Here is a 17,478-nt window from a genome sequence, read left to right as displayed (position 1 = left end):
CTGAAGCTCCGGCCTTTCGGGGAGTCCCCTCCAGCGGGACAAGGCTCTCTCTGCTCGCCGCGACGGTGCCGGAGGGGATGGAAGGAGGCCCGCGCGGCCCCGGCCGCGCTGCGCGGGCGCTGCGGGCGTGAGGCGGGCGCGCACCATTGCCGGGCTCTGCTCCGCCGGGCCGGCCCCGCTCCCGCCCTCCCGCCAATGACGGCCGGGGCCGTCACCGCGCTGCGTCACGGCGCGGCCGCCAAGATGGCGAAGGTGTCGGAGATGTACGACGTGACTTGGGAAGGTAACGCCGCGCAGCCGGCGGTCCCCGCCCGGGGCAGGGGCTGTGCCCGGCCCGACTGGCCCCCGGCCGTGGGGAGAGGGCGGCGCTCCTGGATCGCGGCGGGCTCGGGCCGGCGCCGGGCGGCCGTACCCAGGCCTGGGGAACAGCAGCGAGGGGCGGCGGTTCTGGCGGCCGCCCGGCTCCTCGGGCTGTGGGCAGCCCGGCCGCAAAAGAGGCGACCTGTGCTCGGCCCTTCGGTGCCCGCGGGTCCCGGACGGTGCCGCGCACCTGGCCCGGAGTGTCCCGCGCTGCCCCGTGCGCGGCGGGCCGGCCTCCCCTCGCCTCCGCTCCGCGGGGACCGGCCCCGCGTCTCCAGGCACGGTGCGGCCGCTGCGTCGCCGCTTGCCGGCCTTCTCCCCCTCGGTACAGCGCTTGCCAGCAAACGTGGTCTCTTGGCAGGGTCAGCAGTTCGCGTCATAGTTCATCTTTTGGTGAACTAAGAATTTCCAGATACTCTCGTAAAGTTCGATTATAAACATTTATGGGGCAGCTTCAAGAAAGTCTGAAGTGACACAAGTTTTTAAGAATCCCACCCTCCGGGTCTTTACAGCTTTCATGTCTGTTCGATCAAAATGGTGATTTATTTTTCATATAGCAATACTGTCTGAGCTTTATTTGACATTCTCAGTGGTTATTTTTCCATAACTGATATTAACATGTGAGCTCAAGACAACACTCAAGCCCTATCAAGAATCCTCAGTCTCCTATCAAGAATAAATGAATGGTTTAGAGTAACAGTTTTGGCCATAAAGGGGGAACCTTTTGCTATGTACTATGCACTGCAAGCATTATAGTGTAGAGAAGACAATGCAGACAGAAGTTGCGTGATCCTGGGTTTTCATTTACGTACTGCCAATCTGTGAAGAAATAATTGAGTAGTAGAACAATTCCCCAATCATTAATTAATGCTTAGTTTGATTTTATAGCTAACAGGAGGAATGTTGGGAAAACCTTGATTAACCATTCTTTTATATCTCTTGAATGAATGTATAGGACTTGTGAAGCTCAGCTTGGGTGGAGATCACATAGATCATTACTGGTATTACTGTTAGGTTTTCACAGAAGTTGCCCTAAATCACCTTGTGTTGAAAAATTTTCCAGTTTTTATTATTCTTTAGCAGATGTTGTTGCAAAATGCAGGACATAGTTGTTTGGGGGTTTTTTTGTGGTTTTTTTTTTTTTTTTCTGTTTGTTCTTGGGTATTGATGACAGAAAAGAGCAATGAGGTTTTTCACAGGGTGGGTAACACACATGTGGACATCTCTCTGTACATTTAGCCCTAGATTGTTTTGGCCCACAGTATTGCAGAGTGTATGCTTATACTCTAACTTGGAGGCCGGGTAGAATATTCAAGCATACTGCTTCTGGTCTTGGCTAATTCATTATTTCCTACTCTTAGAAATAATCTTCACATTTTGTTTCCAAGAATTCTGATTGACAGTTGTGGCGCTGTGCTAGGTGTAGAGTTTTGTATATGGGTGGGTTTAAAAGAGAAATTTCAGAGGACCAGCTTATGAGTTTTATCATATCAACTTCTCAGTCTCTAAGTATTCATCCAGATGAAAGGCTGGTGTGTGTTGGTACAAGGGACTGACTCCACTTTGGAAGGTCCGCATTTGAAAAAGTTTTTTTTTTTCTCTATTGCAAGAGATGAAAAGTAAAGTGAAAAAGGAATCTTGCAACAGACCATGCAAGGACTCTTCTTAAAAAAGATAGCTTTTCTCTTTTCTGTGTGTGAGCTTTAACAGATCCTGGTGCAAGGTAGCTTTTCATAGGTGAAGTGATCCAGCAGTGTTGTGACCTAGTTCCTAGTACCGCAATTCTAGGAATTTTATGTAGCTCATTTTGAATCTCTTTAAAATGCCTAATTTATGTGAAACTGGGGTATGTCCTTTATATACCAGGCTTTTCTAAACAAGACATTTTATACTTATATATTGCTTAAATATGAATCTGCGATTCAAGGTTAGGAAGGAATAACATGTAACAAATGAAATTTTTTGTACCTTGCTTTGCTTTTCACTCAGGTTCTTTGAGACAGAGGTAAGAATTAAATTTTTTTAGGTACCTGCATGGTACAGGTGGTTAGGAAAGATAACTGAAAATAACTGTGTTTTCCAGTGGAAGCTGTGGTTTTTATTTTTTATTTCTTTACTTTGTTGCTGTATCTCAAGCTTTAAAGTGTGTTTGGAAATCTGTGTAGCAGGAAAACATCTTGTTTAACTTTATGGTCTTGATCGATGGACTTAGATGATTCAATACCACAGAGTGCTGTGGTATTGAAAGAGAAGTTTATATGTTGCTGTGTAACATATATTTTACAGCAAAGCTCATTTACTTGAGACAAAGATGGTATGTTGATCCTTTCTTTTTTTTTTAATACTGGTTGTAATTATTCTAGAGAAAATGGCATATTTCCTGCTTCCTTCATAAATAAAAGAGTTAGAAACTATGTGGAGTGACAGGAAACCAAAAACTGTGGGTGTAGCCATGGAGTTGATGTAGTAGATTTGCACATCACTTGGTACCTGGTGATGTGTAGCCTCTTACTAGGACTTTCTTAAGCTGTGTAGAACTTTGTAGAATAAACATTTATCATATTTTCAGTGATACATGAAAGATTAATTTGTCCCATGAATGGAAATATTTAAAAAAGCAAACACCTGTGTAACTTCATTTTAGCAGCAGGTTTTGGAGTACACAAGTGTAAAACTAGCACAATCTGCAAACAGGCAGCCGTTCAAGAACTATTAAAATAACAATTAACTTTCACAGAAGATGCATCTGACATATTGTCAGAATTGGACAGAACGAGCCAGGTTTACTTTTCTTAACCTTGCACAGCAGCATAATGGTGTTAAACACATCACACGCTGCTAAAGGGAAGCGGTGCCTTTCAGCTGTCACTGCTGAGCTTTTTGGGGATCTTTGAGTGCTGTCACAGCAATTCTTGTTTCAGTCAATAATTCTCTTAAGTGGTTATCAAAATGAAAAAGAGAAAGGAATGGCATATTCTTTAAACTAGCTTTCTTTTGATATAAGTTGAAAAAGTGAAGAGGTATTTTTTTTTAGATTTTTATTAGCTCTGAATGCCTCTTGCTTAAGTTCTCTGTAACATTAAATTAGTACTGCTGCTTTCTGTATTAAAAATTGCACTCCTTAAAAATTTTCATTACTATGTTAATGTGAGACTTTTTTCAAGGAACTCTTTGTCATTTTGGAAAATATCATAAAATGCTTTATAAGATGAAGTTTACCAGTGTTTGTATTCCTTGAAAATATGTGTATCTGGGAACATGTTATATACAAAAAAAAAAATCCAAATTAATTTAGAAACTGAGAACTTCTGTTTTTAATGTTTGGTGGCAAACTTTCTTTCTGTGACTTAGAAACTGAATTCATATTGAGTTTGTATGGCAAGTCTCTAGGAAATAGGGAACAGCCTAGCATTTCCTCTCTGTAATAATCTATGTGCAATTAACTGCTTCTGATGTGGCTTTGTTGTGTTCTGTGCTGTCTTTGCTTTCTTTTAGCTGTTCCTAATTTTCAGTTGTAATCAGAGGGTCAGATCAGTTTCCTCTGGGTTTTTTGTATGGGTTTTTGGGATTACAGCAGGCAAAGGTGAGATGCTGGGTTTTTTTTTAATTGAAGCCCTTTTGACAGCAGAGTTGCCAGGATTTGAGGCAGCATCTGCAGCACCCAGAGTGATGGCTGTGCCTCTGCCTGCACCTGCCACACGAGAGTGCACAGAGGTGGGCTGTGGGTGAAGATTTGGTGGCTGTAACAGAGATGTCAATATACAAATGAGCTCTGGAAATACAATGGCTGTGGGGTCCCCGAGTGGCTGCTGTGGTAGCAGCAATATACCAAGGTGACGTTCTGGAGTTTGCAATTTCTGTCTACCCCAAAGTGATGATTTCCTTCATTTCATCAGGTGCTTTTAGATATCAAGGACTTGAAAACTATGATCCAATTCATCAGTGAAAGTGTAGGTACTTATAGGAGGATTATTTCATATCTGGTTGCTCAGGCCAAAGGAGCTGGCACCTTCCTGGACACAAAAGTGAAATACAGGTTGTGTCCCTTGGCTTGCGTGGTTTTGGGCAAAAGCCAACATTGTCCTGAGTGCCTCCCTTCCCCAGACCTTGTAACATTTTGATTTACACGTGCCATGCGTGCCAATTTAGAAAACCCCAAATCTAAAACAAATGTATCAATTGTTCAGCACCAGCCTATAGGTGACCGGGGAAGTTTTAATTAAAACGTGGACATTTCTTTACCTTACTTGGTTTTTTCTTCCAAAATATGTAATTGTGTCTCACCAGCCTTTTATTATGTCTCCAATATTCAAGTTATTATTGTTCGACTCTTTTGATAGATTTCTTAGTAAAAAATTCATTTTTTGACAACATTGTAAAAAGACTTGTGTAGTTTTACTGCAGTTCTTAGTGTTTTGTTTCTTCTACCTTTTACATAAAATTCAGTATTTTTAAAATCAGTAAATGTTTTGTTCATCAGCTGATGTTCTATTCTTTGTCCTAGAACTTTTTTTTCCATTGCTGTAAATGTTGGACTTGTGTGATGAATGGTAGATGTACCTTCTGTTAATACATAATTCAGACACTATTCCATTTGGAATCACACTGGAATGAAGGCATTGATAATTTCCAAGTAAATGAGTGGGTGGAAATCAGACAGCTTGTTTATTTTTAGGCGTTTAGCTTGTCAGCTTTTGTGAATGTTTGTGTTCACTCACATTCTTGCCGTCTAACGTTGAATTTCCAGGGACCATCATATGTCTAGAACCATTCAGCTTTGCCCATGTATATGTAATGTAACCCTGTGGTGGTTTTGGTTGAATTTCAAAACACAAAATGTAGCACAATAACAGTCTTATGAGCAATCTGAGATCACTTCAGGTAGATGGAACAACTTTTAGTGCTTAATTTTTAACTGTCATTTACATTAACTCTGTGTTTTGAAGTGCAAGAAAAACTGGCAGTGTTTAGATCTATCGCTGTATTTGTTTTTCCAGATGTTGTAAAGTTTTAGAAAAATACTAGCAACAGTTATCCTGGTATTACTATCCTCTTATTACTAAAACCACTATCTAGTAATGAAAACTATTTTCCTTAAGTTTTCTCAAAATTTGTTCTTGTGTATAGAACAGCTATACTTATATAAATATATGTGCATATAAAATCACATTCTTAGCAATTTCCTGGTCTAGAGGATAAACAAAGCTCAGGCAAGGTAGTGTTCTCTACCTGACTTAATGAATCTCTCTGCTCTCTTGGAGATCTTAAATGTACTTTTGAAACAAAAATCTTAATAATAAAATAAGCTGTCATTTCTACCTTGCCTAGGTAGCCAGTGATATTTTTTGTACCTTTGGACACTTCCCTCGTGTAGAAAGCCTTCACATCCATGTGTACTTTTATTGAAGCTCCTTTCTCTAGGAATGTGTAGATTGCTTTGAGAGGGGAAGTTCTATTGTTTTTCCTAGAATTTCAAGTGAAAATTTATCCACCTGTAGCAGAAATGCAATTTTAGTGTTGTTTGTAGATGTGTGAAACTAATCAGGAGAAACCTCTTGTAGCCTCTCTTACCTAAAAATGGATAAACTTTATTATTTATTGGATAACTAGATATACATTTTTTTACTTCATGTGTTACTGTCCCTTCTGAGAGACTGCTAACTTAGAATTTGAATTGATAATGTTGGAGCATCAGCACAGTTTGGGTAATAAGGTTTCAGAGATCTGTTCTCTAGTAATTTTTTAATTTTAGTAGAAGTCACTTTTGTAGCTCTGTTGCTCTTTAATCCCATTCTTCAGATGTGTGTCTTATTGGTCATATGCACATTCAAATGCCATTACTATCTGAAAATCTCAGGGGTTTTTTGCCCCTTTGCCCACAGATATGCGTGATAAAATGAGAAAATGGAGGGAAGAAAACTACCGAAACAGTGAACAGATAGTGGATGTTGGAGAAGAGTTAATTAATGAATATGCATCTAAACTTGGAGATGACAGTAAGTAAACAATTACTATTTTAAAAGTTACCTTGTCTGATTCAGTTTTCGTTTTTCAGTCTGTATTTTAGTTAGCAGCCTTTATATGGTCTTCCAGTATGTGCTGATGTTGATGAAGTATATATTGCTTTCTTAGTCTAATAGGCTTCCAGAATTCCAAGTGCTTATTTCTTCCCCAAATGTGGGCTGCAGTGAAAACAGCCCTAAAAATTACATGATAGAACTGTTAGCTTGCTATATTAGTATTTAGACTGCAGTGTGAAAACTTAATTTGAAACTATTACTAAGATATTATTTGCATGATTTTCTATTCTTCAACACTGTGACAGAAATTGAAGCAAGTCCTCACAGGGATCTGTCTAGAACATGGCAGTTAGGATGTTGGGAAAAATAGAGAATTAGACCTTTCTTGCCTTTCAAGATGTCAGAAAGTACTTTGGCACTAAAAGCGCTAAATTGCTTAAATAAGTTGTTGATTAATTCCAGCAGTTTCTTAATTTGTTCGTGTTTCAGCCATGATTTTTGGGAGTAGAAGAGGAAGAATGTACAGACAGAAATTAATCCTGTTTACATGATAGGTGCTTCCTATTATCTTAAACAAACCCCAAACCAATTATCTGCACTTATTGTCTCTTTGTGTCCAGTTTGGATAATTTATGAGCAGGTGATGATTGCTGCCCTGGACTGCAGTCGAGATGATTTGGCATTGGTAAGTTTTCAAATGACTTTTCTTTCACACTGTATGTATTCATCCTGGGTGTCTCTTCCAGATAGTTTTCTGGAAGTTACAGCATATTCTGAACCCCAGAGCTTGGACTGGTAGAAAGAATATCTATCAAGAAATGCACAGCTATGAAGAAACTGCCACCACCTACGTCCTCTAAGGCATAACTTTTGTTTAGACAGATCACATCTCTTCCAATAGCCATGAAAATATTTACAGCTATTCTGGTATGGGCTAAAGGTCAAGAATAATATTGAGGTTGCCATATTTTACAGAGAGTGTTTGTTTATTGAAAACCTCTCAAATTATATTGGTTTTCTGAATGTTTTGAGGTAAAATGACCCATCTTACATATATTATATGTCATGTTGGCTACCCTGAAAGAAAATCACATATTGGAGCAGGTCTTCAAGATTAATATGAGCTGCACTGCATAGTGTGTAAGGAAAGGCTGTGTTAAATCTTAGGAAAGCCAAAAATGATTTCTGAATACTGATGGAAAGTAAGGTATAAAGAAGGTGGGCACATATATTCATAGGTGTGCAACAAAGACAAGTGTAAGACATAACCTGTAACAAAGGCAATTCCACTTACATATTATGAAAAATTTAGTGAATTCTTTATGACAAATGGCACATTGAAGCTATGGAAACTCCTTTGGAAATGCTTAAGAATATTTAGGTGTATGGCTCTGCACTCCCTTGGAAACTGGCTCTGTTTTGAGTGGGGATTTGGAGCAGGTGGCCTCCAAAAGTTCATTGCAATCCATGTTGTTTGGTGGTTGTTGGTGAAAATATTGTTAATGGATATTTGAGTCAATTTTTATGCAAATTTATTTGAATGATATAAATAAGAATTGAGATAGAATTAACTTACTTTGAACTATAACCTGTTTGTTAAATTAAAAACAAAAAAAGCCACTGAAACAAACAAACAGAACAACCCGGTCAGCTTAGCTGATCCTTGAAAGGCAAAATCAGGAAGATGCAAAAGTTTGTGTTACAGGAAAATGTTAATAATCTTTTCACTGCTCTTTCACAAAACAGTCAGAAGAAAACAGAGGCTTACCTCTGATGCCCTGAATGCCATCAAGCTTGAGCTTATTCTAAGTGAAAAGCCATTTTCAGGGCTCCAGGTCTTTCACTGCAACTACTCCTCTAGTGCCTTGTTCTCCATCAGATGACAAAATACCTCATAAAATCTTTGAGGTTTGTGTGATGTCATTTGGGTAAAACTAAATTCAAGGAGGGTGAAGATAGGCAGAGCTAGACAGGATTATCTCAACATATATATATATATATATATATATATATATATATATATATGTTAAAATGGAATATGCTGGAAAATGTAGTACAAGACTTTAAACTTGTGAACCCACTGAACTTCCCTCTCTTTTGTCCCTCAGAAGAAAATACTGTTGTAGTATAGCTGTTTGTTTAAACAAAAACAAATAGACTTACTGTTTAAATAAATACATTTCTGTGTGCTGATTTATATGTAAAACAGATTTGGTCTTTATTTTCAGGGTCTTTTAAAGAAGACTTTCACAAAATTGTTGACGGAGCCAGTGTTGAAAGATCAGTTGTGAAACGTTCTTTGTTTTTACTAACCCTTGCAGGGAGTTTAAATTTCAGTGTCTGCCCTTTAAGGAATATTGCTTGAGATGAGAGAATGCAACATTTGGTATGCAGCTTGGAAATGAGATTAAAAGCATAGGTGGAAACTTAGAGGATTTTATTTTTAATTTGATTGATTTATAATAAATAAGTAGTTAATTCGAACAAGTTAACATCATCTGTGGCATTTTACTAGAGCTGTACCTCCAAAGTAGACAAACAGCTTTGGCTCTTCTGTTTTTTTAGCAGTGAGAGTTTGACAGCTGGGATGCATTTTGCTTGGGGGATAGGTATTGTCTACTCCAAATGAGAAGCTGAGGTAGTTTTCAGAGTGATTTCTTTGACTTTAGTCTTTTATTTTCCTTTCCTTAATCATTACTTTGTCCTTTCTGTCCTGCACCAAAACCCCATGTGTACTGCATGCCCCTGCTGTAGCCAGCCAGTTGGTTCACACAGGTGGTTTACTGTAGTCACCTGTTGTTGGCAGCACTTGCATTACTAGTGTTTTACCTGCTGAAGTCCAGATTTATATTTCTCTGCCTTTGTCTGATGTTTAAAAAGTCAGAAAGCAAATGAAGTGCAAGTTGAAATTTCACATGCAAATTGTGTTTGCCATTGTAACTGAGAGAATTCTGAGAGAAAATCACAAGTAGATTACAGACATGGTGCAAAACCAGTCCTCAATAAAATAAATTATTATGGAGAACAAGTCCCAGTTTAAAAAGAGGACATTCAGTGCTGCTGAGTCCAGAACATTTTGAAGATAATAGCTGGTGTAGTTTATTCATATGCTTTTGGCTTTATTAGTGTTACAGTGAGTTGTTCATGACTTTCCTACAACTTTTTCTGTCACTTTATTGTGTCTGATAGCTTAATCTACAGTTTATTTTGGCCACTGGACTGCTGTGTTTAGTTGAGTAATGGTTGTGTAGTGAGATCTAATGTGAACAATTCCCATCTTGCATTACTCCTGCACTTGAGCACTACTTTCATATTGTCAGTGAGGATTTTTTAGGTGTAAAAGTCCATCTACAGATTGTGGACTTAAGTATTGTAATTGTTGGGGGTTTTTTTTTTGTACTTTTTTTGAGAAAAATACTACATGTGTTTATAAAAGTCACTGTCTTCCAGGGTTCACTGATCACTAGACCACAGGATGGATTTATTGTATGCAAAAGTTTTTTTTAAAGTGTACAAGGTTGTCAGGGTTTTAAAAGCTGGAGTGAATCTACTTTTCTGGAGTTTTATGTAATTTCTTCTGTCTCTTAAGAATTTTCAGAGATTAGTTCTGTCATCATGTAACATGCTGCTAAGTACATGTAGTTTTTTATGACTAGAGCAACAGCAGTTCACCTAGATATCACTCAAAGTGCCAGTAAGCAATTTCTGTGCTAAACCTGAGCCTTTCTATGTGAAATTGCATTGTAAGGATCTTGGTTCTTTGCAAATTAAGTTGATTTTGATGCAAGTAGTCTGTTCTTGTTTGAGGCTAAGCATCACAACTTTGGTCACTGTTGCTTTTCTCTCTTCTGTTTCTTAGCATCTGGGAGAGATGAGAATATTCCTCTTGGATGTGCTTTAGCAACCTGGTTTTCTACAAAAACAAAGAGGGATCCTACTGATTGCTGCTGATTTGTACTTTGTCCTTTGACCAGTGGATTTGATGAGATGGAGCAGATTATGTGGATAGGCCTCCGTTCTTCAGAACCTTATGTCTGAAGGACAAGTTTCTAAGTTGTGTTGCATAAATAAGTGCCTGGAAGAGGATTCAGTGTGAAGCTTTTAATGTGATGCACACCACTGGTCTGTTTTGAAAGCCTGTGGACTGTCCTGCTCCCACTGTCATGAGTCAGCTGGGAACTTCACAATGCTATTTAGCCAATCCATGATGTTGTTATGAGTTAGCTTGCTGTGGGGAAGTTGTGACTCAGTCCCTCTACCAAACGTCCTCTGCTAATCCAGAAAAATCTGCCTGGGATGAATTCTTTTTATCCAGCCCAGGTGTCTCATTGATTTCAGGAGTTAAAAATTATGCCTTGTCTGCCAGCAGCCTGTACCCAAGCCAGTGGCAGATATTTTCTTTGGATTTCAAAGTTTTATTTTAAAAATAAACACAGAGCATTGTGTTAGTATAGTTTGTTCCATTGTGAAATATCCATTTATTAAAGAAGTATCACTTAAGCTCTCACTGTCTTTGGTTTTTTTTACTGTCTTGTGTTACTGTGGGGCAACTAAATAGAATTCAAGGTTTAATAGTGTCAGAGCTGTTTTAGTAGGTGATTTAGTGTAATTTTCTGAGCAAATAACTACTTCAAAGGAGGCCTGAGCATCTAATGCCCTGTATGGAAGATACTTCTTAAAATCAGTCATCTAACATACAGAATTTCAGTTTCCAGCCTTCTGTTTGTCAATGCATTTTATTGCTTGTTTCAAAAATTGGTATCTACTTTTACTCACAACTGGCATGGCAGACAGTTGAATTATGAGCGAAGGCCTTTTTTTTCTGATTTTTTTTTTCTTCTTCTAGCTTCTGTGAAGATAATTATATTCACAATAGTATTTCTGGTTCTTTGTGTAGTTTTGTCTTCAGGAACTGAGGCGGCAGTTTCCTGGAAGCCACAGAGTTAAACGATTAACTGGAATGAGATTTGAAGCCATGGAAAGGTAAAACCTGAATTTTAAAAAATGTACTTCCTCTCTGAACACATTTGCTCTTTCTTAAAAAAACATTCAGCCATTGCAGAATGGCAAAATAATGCTGGGCAGTTTCTTTATAGGAAATAACAGTGTCCATGATCATATTAAGATTTTTAGACATCTGTATTGCGGTTTTGCGGGTACTGTGCAGTGTTTCATTTTGCAATCTTCCCATCAGAGATCATAGATTAGAAGGATCTCTTACTTCACAGAGTGAACCATTATACTGCACAGTAGAACACAGCACAGTTTTTTGGCAAATTCTGTGAGGCCTGGGTTTCATCTCAGAGAGCTAGGGCAGCATGTGAAAATCAGTGCCACCGGTTTTTTTGCTTCAACTGTTCTTCTGTACTCCTGATTACTGCAGGGTGTAGCTCTTTACCCTTCTTTCCTAAATGTGGGTAAATGAACTTGAAAAGGATTAAATCTATAGAGTTTGTTACAGAAAGAGATCAAACAACAAACAGAATTGAATGGCTGAACATAAAATTCAGACTGACCTTTTTGAAATATCATTTGGAAGGGTTATAACATACTAAGTTCAACAGAAATTACTAAAATAATGAACAGATCTTGCACCTTTCCATATGAATGACCTCAGGACTTGAGGATTAACTTTATTGTATACATTTCTCCTTGGATACATCTTTGTTGTCAACATTCTGTTCTATAGCACTTGTCTTGGGTGTTAAGAATGACTTCCAGTGCATTTGAATGGTAGGAAATCTGTTCCATGCCACGTTTTGCACAAAGTTGGTGAGTTGGGAGCCTTTGGGCCATCTTGATAAAAAGGAATTGGAAGCACTGCCTAAATGCTTTTTTAAAAGATATTTATTTAGCATGTGTTCTTCATCCATTACATTCTTGCAAAATTAGCTTTGAAAATGATATTTGATATGAAACACTGATAAATGTCCATTGCTTGGATCCAGAGTGAATAAATGGACTCCATTCACAGGAGCTGTCTCAGGGCAGCCCGATGCTCTGTTTCACACTCACTTCATATAAGGTGCATATTTTTGAAGAATTTCCATTAAACTTAGCTCTCTTGTCTTCATTTTACATATGATATGAAGACAGAGCATTACAGCAGTTTTTCCCCCTTCCTGAAACCTGTTCAGAAGTACAATGGATCATAATTCTGTTCAGGCTTATGTGTCTGCATTAAAGATGTTACTGCATGGGACCTGATCTTTGTGGGAGATGAGTGCTGCACAGACATCATGTGTGGTTTCTCCAATAAAGCACTATTGAGATCAGAGTATCAAGGAGCAGAGAAAGTAACAAAACCCGAAGTTTTGTGTCCGTGGGTTTTCTCTAGAAGTCAGAGCAGAAAGAGGCTTCAGCTTGGGGTTGTTTTGAACAGGAACCCATCTGCAGGTGCTCTAAGCCTTGCCCCAGAGGAATATGTCTGTCTTCCCCGACTTAAAAAGAAAGATTTAGGCAGCAGGCATCATGTTTCACTTCAACTGAAGTGAATTTACTAAATTCTAAGTGACTTGTAGGATCTAGGGAGGATCCTGCTTTCCCCGACAGGAAAAGGAAACAGTGAAGACCATTCCTATAGACTGGGACATCCTGTAGGCACTTGTTAATAAAAAGAATAACGTTCTGGAACTTCACCATGTAAAGCTGGGATTATGGCCATCAGATTCAGTCTTCTAAACGCATTTGACAAAGCAGCAACTAAGAGAACACAAATACAGCATTTTACAGCACGTCTGCTCAAGTCTGCAGCAGTTGCCTTCTGCTTGTTTCTGCTTTTGTGCTTCCTTTCACAGTAGTTCCTACACCTTAGGGTAGCTGGAGTGGACAGCTGAGCTCTGGTAGCATCAGCAGTGCTTAGGGAACAGGGCAAGTCTGTAAATGAGTGTCTAAGGTGATGTCTAAGGAATGTGGAGCATCAGAAGTCCATCAGTACTATCTTTGACAAACTGCTTGTCAAACTACACATGAAGACACAATGTATGCCCTAGTTCTGTGGCAATAGCACAACAGCTGTGTAGTGAAATATGGTTTGAATTGAATTATTTCATTTATTGGGACCGTGTACATAGCTGACTGAACACACAGAGTTGTTTCCCAGAAAGTTTGAAGGTTTGAAGTGCTCATAGCACCTGAAGTAACCTGTTTCAAGCACACTTCAGATAGCAGAATTAATTTGCTTCAGATAGCAAATAATAAAAGTGGGAAATGGTGGAAAATACTTTCTGTTAAGATTTGTGTTATAATCTGTGGTAGACTCCTATAGGAGTCTTTCCAGTTTCCTGTATGCAGCTACTTACACTTTTTAAAGTCACAACAGAAGGAACTTTACATGAAGTTTCAAGTTACAGCAATGAAGTGGAATGTCATTATTTTGGATGGCTTTTCGAATTTTGGAGTTTCTGTTTCTTGGGAGATGTGAAAGGAGGAGTAGGGATGTGGTGGTTGAACCTATTCAGTAGACATGAAGAGAACAGGCAGAAGAGTGAGATGCTGGGTGTAAAATATCCAAGTTGCTCCTGAAACAGTATTTCATGAAGCAATTTCCATGTGTTTTTCTTAATTGGTGACCAAAAATACTGCTGTTTATACTAAGCACTCTCAAAATAATTTTCTATAAATACAGTTTGCTTAGCATATGTATATTATATTTGAGTACAAAAAAATGCAGGAGGGTTATTAGCTATTGCAGGGAGAGTCAGAAGTTCTGTATTAGCAGAAATAAATGTGAATGATTTCTTTGTACAGGTATGATGATGCTATCCAGTTATACGACAGAATTTTACAGGAAGATTCAACTAATACAGTAAGTTTAAAAGATAATTCTAAACTGCACTGATGCGTTGTTTGAAATTGTGACTATATTTTATGTTTCAATGTGGAAAAATGTATCTGTATTGCTGTATTTGTTTCCTTTAGTTTTATGTTAAAATAACCAATGTCACCATTTCATAATGGGAAGATGTGATCTATTACTTTCTTAAACACTGATTTTAGGAGACAGATTATAATTAGTGATCTTTCCAGAAGTCTTAGTGGTGTTTAGAGCTGGGCCTTTCAACTCTTTCATTTCCCAGAATGTAGAGTATTTAAAAGACTAATATAGTCTGTCACGTCTTCTGTGCTTCTGTGCATAATCTTACTTAAGGATTAACTATTAATACACTCAGGTACTGCTTGAATAGCAGTTATTTTGATTCATGTCTGGGACATTTTACTAGCTCTTGAATCAAAATGCATAAAGCATGCCAATTGCATAAAACAAAATGTGAGACAGACTGTACTGTTCTTCTAAGCATTTTTTGAATACTGTTTGTAAAAGCCACTGTGAGCTATTAGGTGCCAAAATAGAAGTCTAGAGAAACTCATAGCAATATATTTTCATTGATCTTATTTCCCTCAAGGATAAAACTTGAAATATGAAGAAACTATGGAGTTTCAGATTTTTTATAACCTAGATATTTATTGGAAAATAAATAAAATATTATTAATCATTGAGTGTATGTTACTTGGTTTTGAGGAGCTGTCTGTTGGGTAAACTTCTGGGTAAATGTAATACTTGGACTATTTCAGGTGTTTTGGCAATCTCATGTTAACCTTCCTAGGTGTCAGTTGACCTTTCCTTGGTCAGCTTATTTTATGTGGTCTGCTATTCAGGAGGGGAAAATCCACAGAAACATTTTGAGCACTTGGACACCAGTGATTGGTTGGAGGCTGTCTGTTAGCAGTGCTAGAACTCACAGATTTTGTGCAGGGGTAAAAGGAACTATTTCAGTTCTTCACTGTTCTTTTTCATTCTCCCTGAAATAGTAGAAGCTTGAGTTCAATGAGTTTTGAACACAAGATGCATAGGTGTCCATAGTAAATGGTGGATTTTATCGCTGCATGGCCCAGAAAGTTTGACATGAAATCTTCAGAGTCGTGTTGGACCAATATGGAACCCATTTGCAGTGAAATCACAGAATGGGTCACCTTGGTACATGTTTTATGACCTTTTGCTGACACCAGTGGGAAATGGAGCACCATATTACAGTGGCTTTTATGGACCACAGATCTTTGAAGTATGCATTTTTGGCAGTTTTACTTTTTGCTCATCTCAACATAGCTAACATCACCTGAGGGCTTTGTTGGATGGCATTACAAAACAAAATTATATTTAAATAAGTAAAATGCATTATTGTTCTTCATTTGAATTTTCTCCATAACCAAATCATAAAGATTCATAAACTTGTAATATTTAGACGCAGATGTTGTAAATATTAGAACAATTGTGTAGTTGAAGTTCTTAATTCTAATAATAGAATTGGAGAATGTTAAATGCAAAGGAAAGTTCCTTGCTATATAACTAGAATTGGTTGGGAAAGGCTTGCATGTCAAGAGTGAAAGTTAAGTAAAAAGTTTTGGTAAGTTGTCATGTGTAGATTTCTTTGTGTCATTTACCTGTTAATTATTTCCATGAACACATGTGGCTGCTGTAGGAAAATAAATATTTCAAGATTTTAGAAAAGCAACTGTTGCTGAGTTTGTCTTGGCATTCACCTAACTTTATAGAAATTTCTTCTGGTCTGCTGACACATGGAGTTGCTTATATGCATTAAATATTTTGGCAAGTGCTTTAAGTGAAACATAGACATTTGTTCACACAAATCATGTAAAAATCATAGCTTGCATTGACTGATCAAAAGGTAGCATGGAAAAAGATTTTTCCAAAAAATTCCTTCTTTTAGACACATAGCAGAATTTTCCATTATAAAAAGTAAAGTTTGAACTCAAATTATGTAATGGACATTTACACTTTCATGTGAAGTTTTGTTGCTGAAATTACATTAACAGTAATTACTTAATTTCTTAGGATAGAATTCAAAATGGTCTTTATTTTTTAAAATCGGATCATCTCTTAAGTTTTCTCTCACTCTGCACTTACTTTCTGAAAAAGATGAGTCATTTGACAATGGAACAGTGTTAATGTCACCTCAGAGATTTTGTTTCATTTTTCAAAGCATGTAGATGTTGAGTCATAGCCTCTTTTCTAAAGACTTTAATGAGTGAAATGTGACTCTTGTGAAATGCATAGCTTGCATACATTTCAATAGGGTGAGAATTAGAATCTTTTCCATTCTTGTCTGTTTTGGTTGAAAGATGGTCAAACTGACAAATTCCTCTTATTAAGGCTGCATATTATTTTCTATCATAAGGCTCTTTTATTAATTAAAATTTCATGTAGTGTCCAATTGAAAATGTTTATAGTGATGCAGAACATTGACTGATTTGTTTGTAGATCTTCAGATAAAATGCTTATTCTGTTTCTCAGAACAAAATAAAAGAGAGTTATTGATTTTTTTAGTAGCATTGGTAGAAAGGGTTTTTCTGTTTGCTTTTGCTCTTTATGTATTTCATTGAGAAGTCCTTATCCTGCTCTGCTTTGGAGGAAAGTCTTTTAGTTAGACAGCTAAATATTTTTAATTAGTTGGGCTCTTTTTGAGGTGATCTGTTCAGCAGAGCAGAAAAGCTTGTTGATGAGAAAGGAAATTGATTTAATGTATTCCAGACTTAGATTGGAGTCTAACCTGCTTCTGTCATCCTAGTGCACCTGCAGTGTTTCTCTTGATTATTCAGCTCAACCATCAATAAAATTGCAGAGCACTTGGTCAACACCAGGGGAAAATGAGATAAGGCACAAAGTTCTGCCTTAATTCTAATCCATAGAATCTGAAGTCTTTATTAGGATAATTCTTCAGCTGTTTTTCTTGACGTTTTTCAACCAAGCTTTTCATGCAAGACACTGTCTGCTTCCTTAGCTTAGAACATAGTGGATAGTCTCATTACCATCATGGGTTTAGTAATATAATTGTGTGAATATAATTGTGTGAATTTAAAATTTTTGTAGTAAGGCAGTGTTCTCATCAACTCTGTTGTTTATAGGAGTGGACAGGAACAAGTGTATGCCTATGGTCACATGCAGTTACCCTTTTTCTTATTATTTTGAGATTCTTTTTGTAGATGAGCTGGACATATTTCAGAAGAGGCAGAGGAGGTGGTTGAAGACCTCTGGAAATCCAGAATACTGGAAGGATTCAGAGCAGTATCTTACTACTTA

The 17,478-nt window shown here is 37.8% G+C and overlaps 1 protein-coding gene across 1 annotated transcript in view; it reads left to right on the top strand.

The window, feature by feature from the left end:
- Positions 1 to 212: 212 nt before the first annotated feature.
- The window catches only part of EMC2 (ER membrane protein complex subunit 2), a 35,591-nt gene continuing 18,325 nt past the window's right edge, over positions 213 to 17,478 (top strand). The window contains exons 1-5 of the mRNA XM_058806031.1: positions 213 to 283; positions 6,243 to 6,356; positions 7,001 to 7,065; positions 11,278 to 11,363; positions 14,130 to 14,187. Coding sequence (XP_058662014.1) covers positions 244 to 283; positions 6,243 to 6,356; positions 7,001 to 7,065; positions 11,278 to 11,363; positions 14,130 to 14,187 — 363 coding nt within the window. The 5' untranslated portion in view covers positions 213 to 243. The remainder of the gene's footprint in view (positions 284 to 6,242; positions 6,357 to 7,000; positions 7,066 to 11,277; positions 11,364 to 14,129; positions 14,188 to 17,478) is intronic.

The sequence above is a fragment of the Ammospiza caudacuta genome, chromosome 1, assembly GCF_027887145.1.
Source record: "Ammospiza caudacuta isolate bAmmCau1 chromosome 1, bAmmCau1.pri, whole genome shotgun sequence".
Taxonomy (NCBI): domain Eukaryota; kingdom Metazoa; phylum Chordata; class Aves; order Passeriformes; family Passerellidae; genus Ammospiza; species Ammospiza caudacuta.
This window is presented reverse-complemented; position numbering and strand designations above follow the sequence as displayed.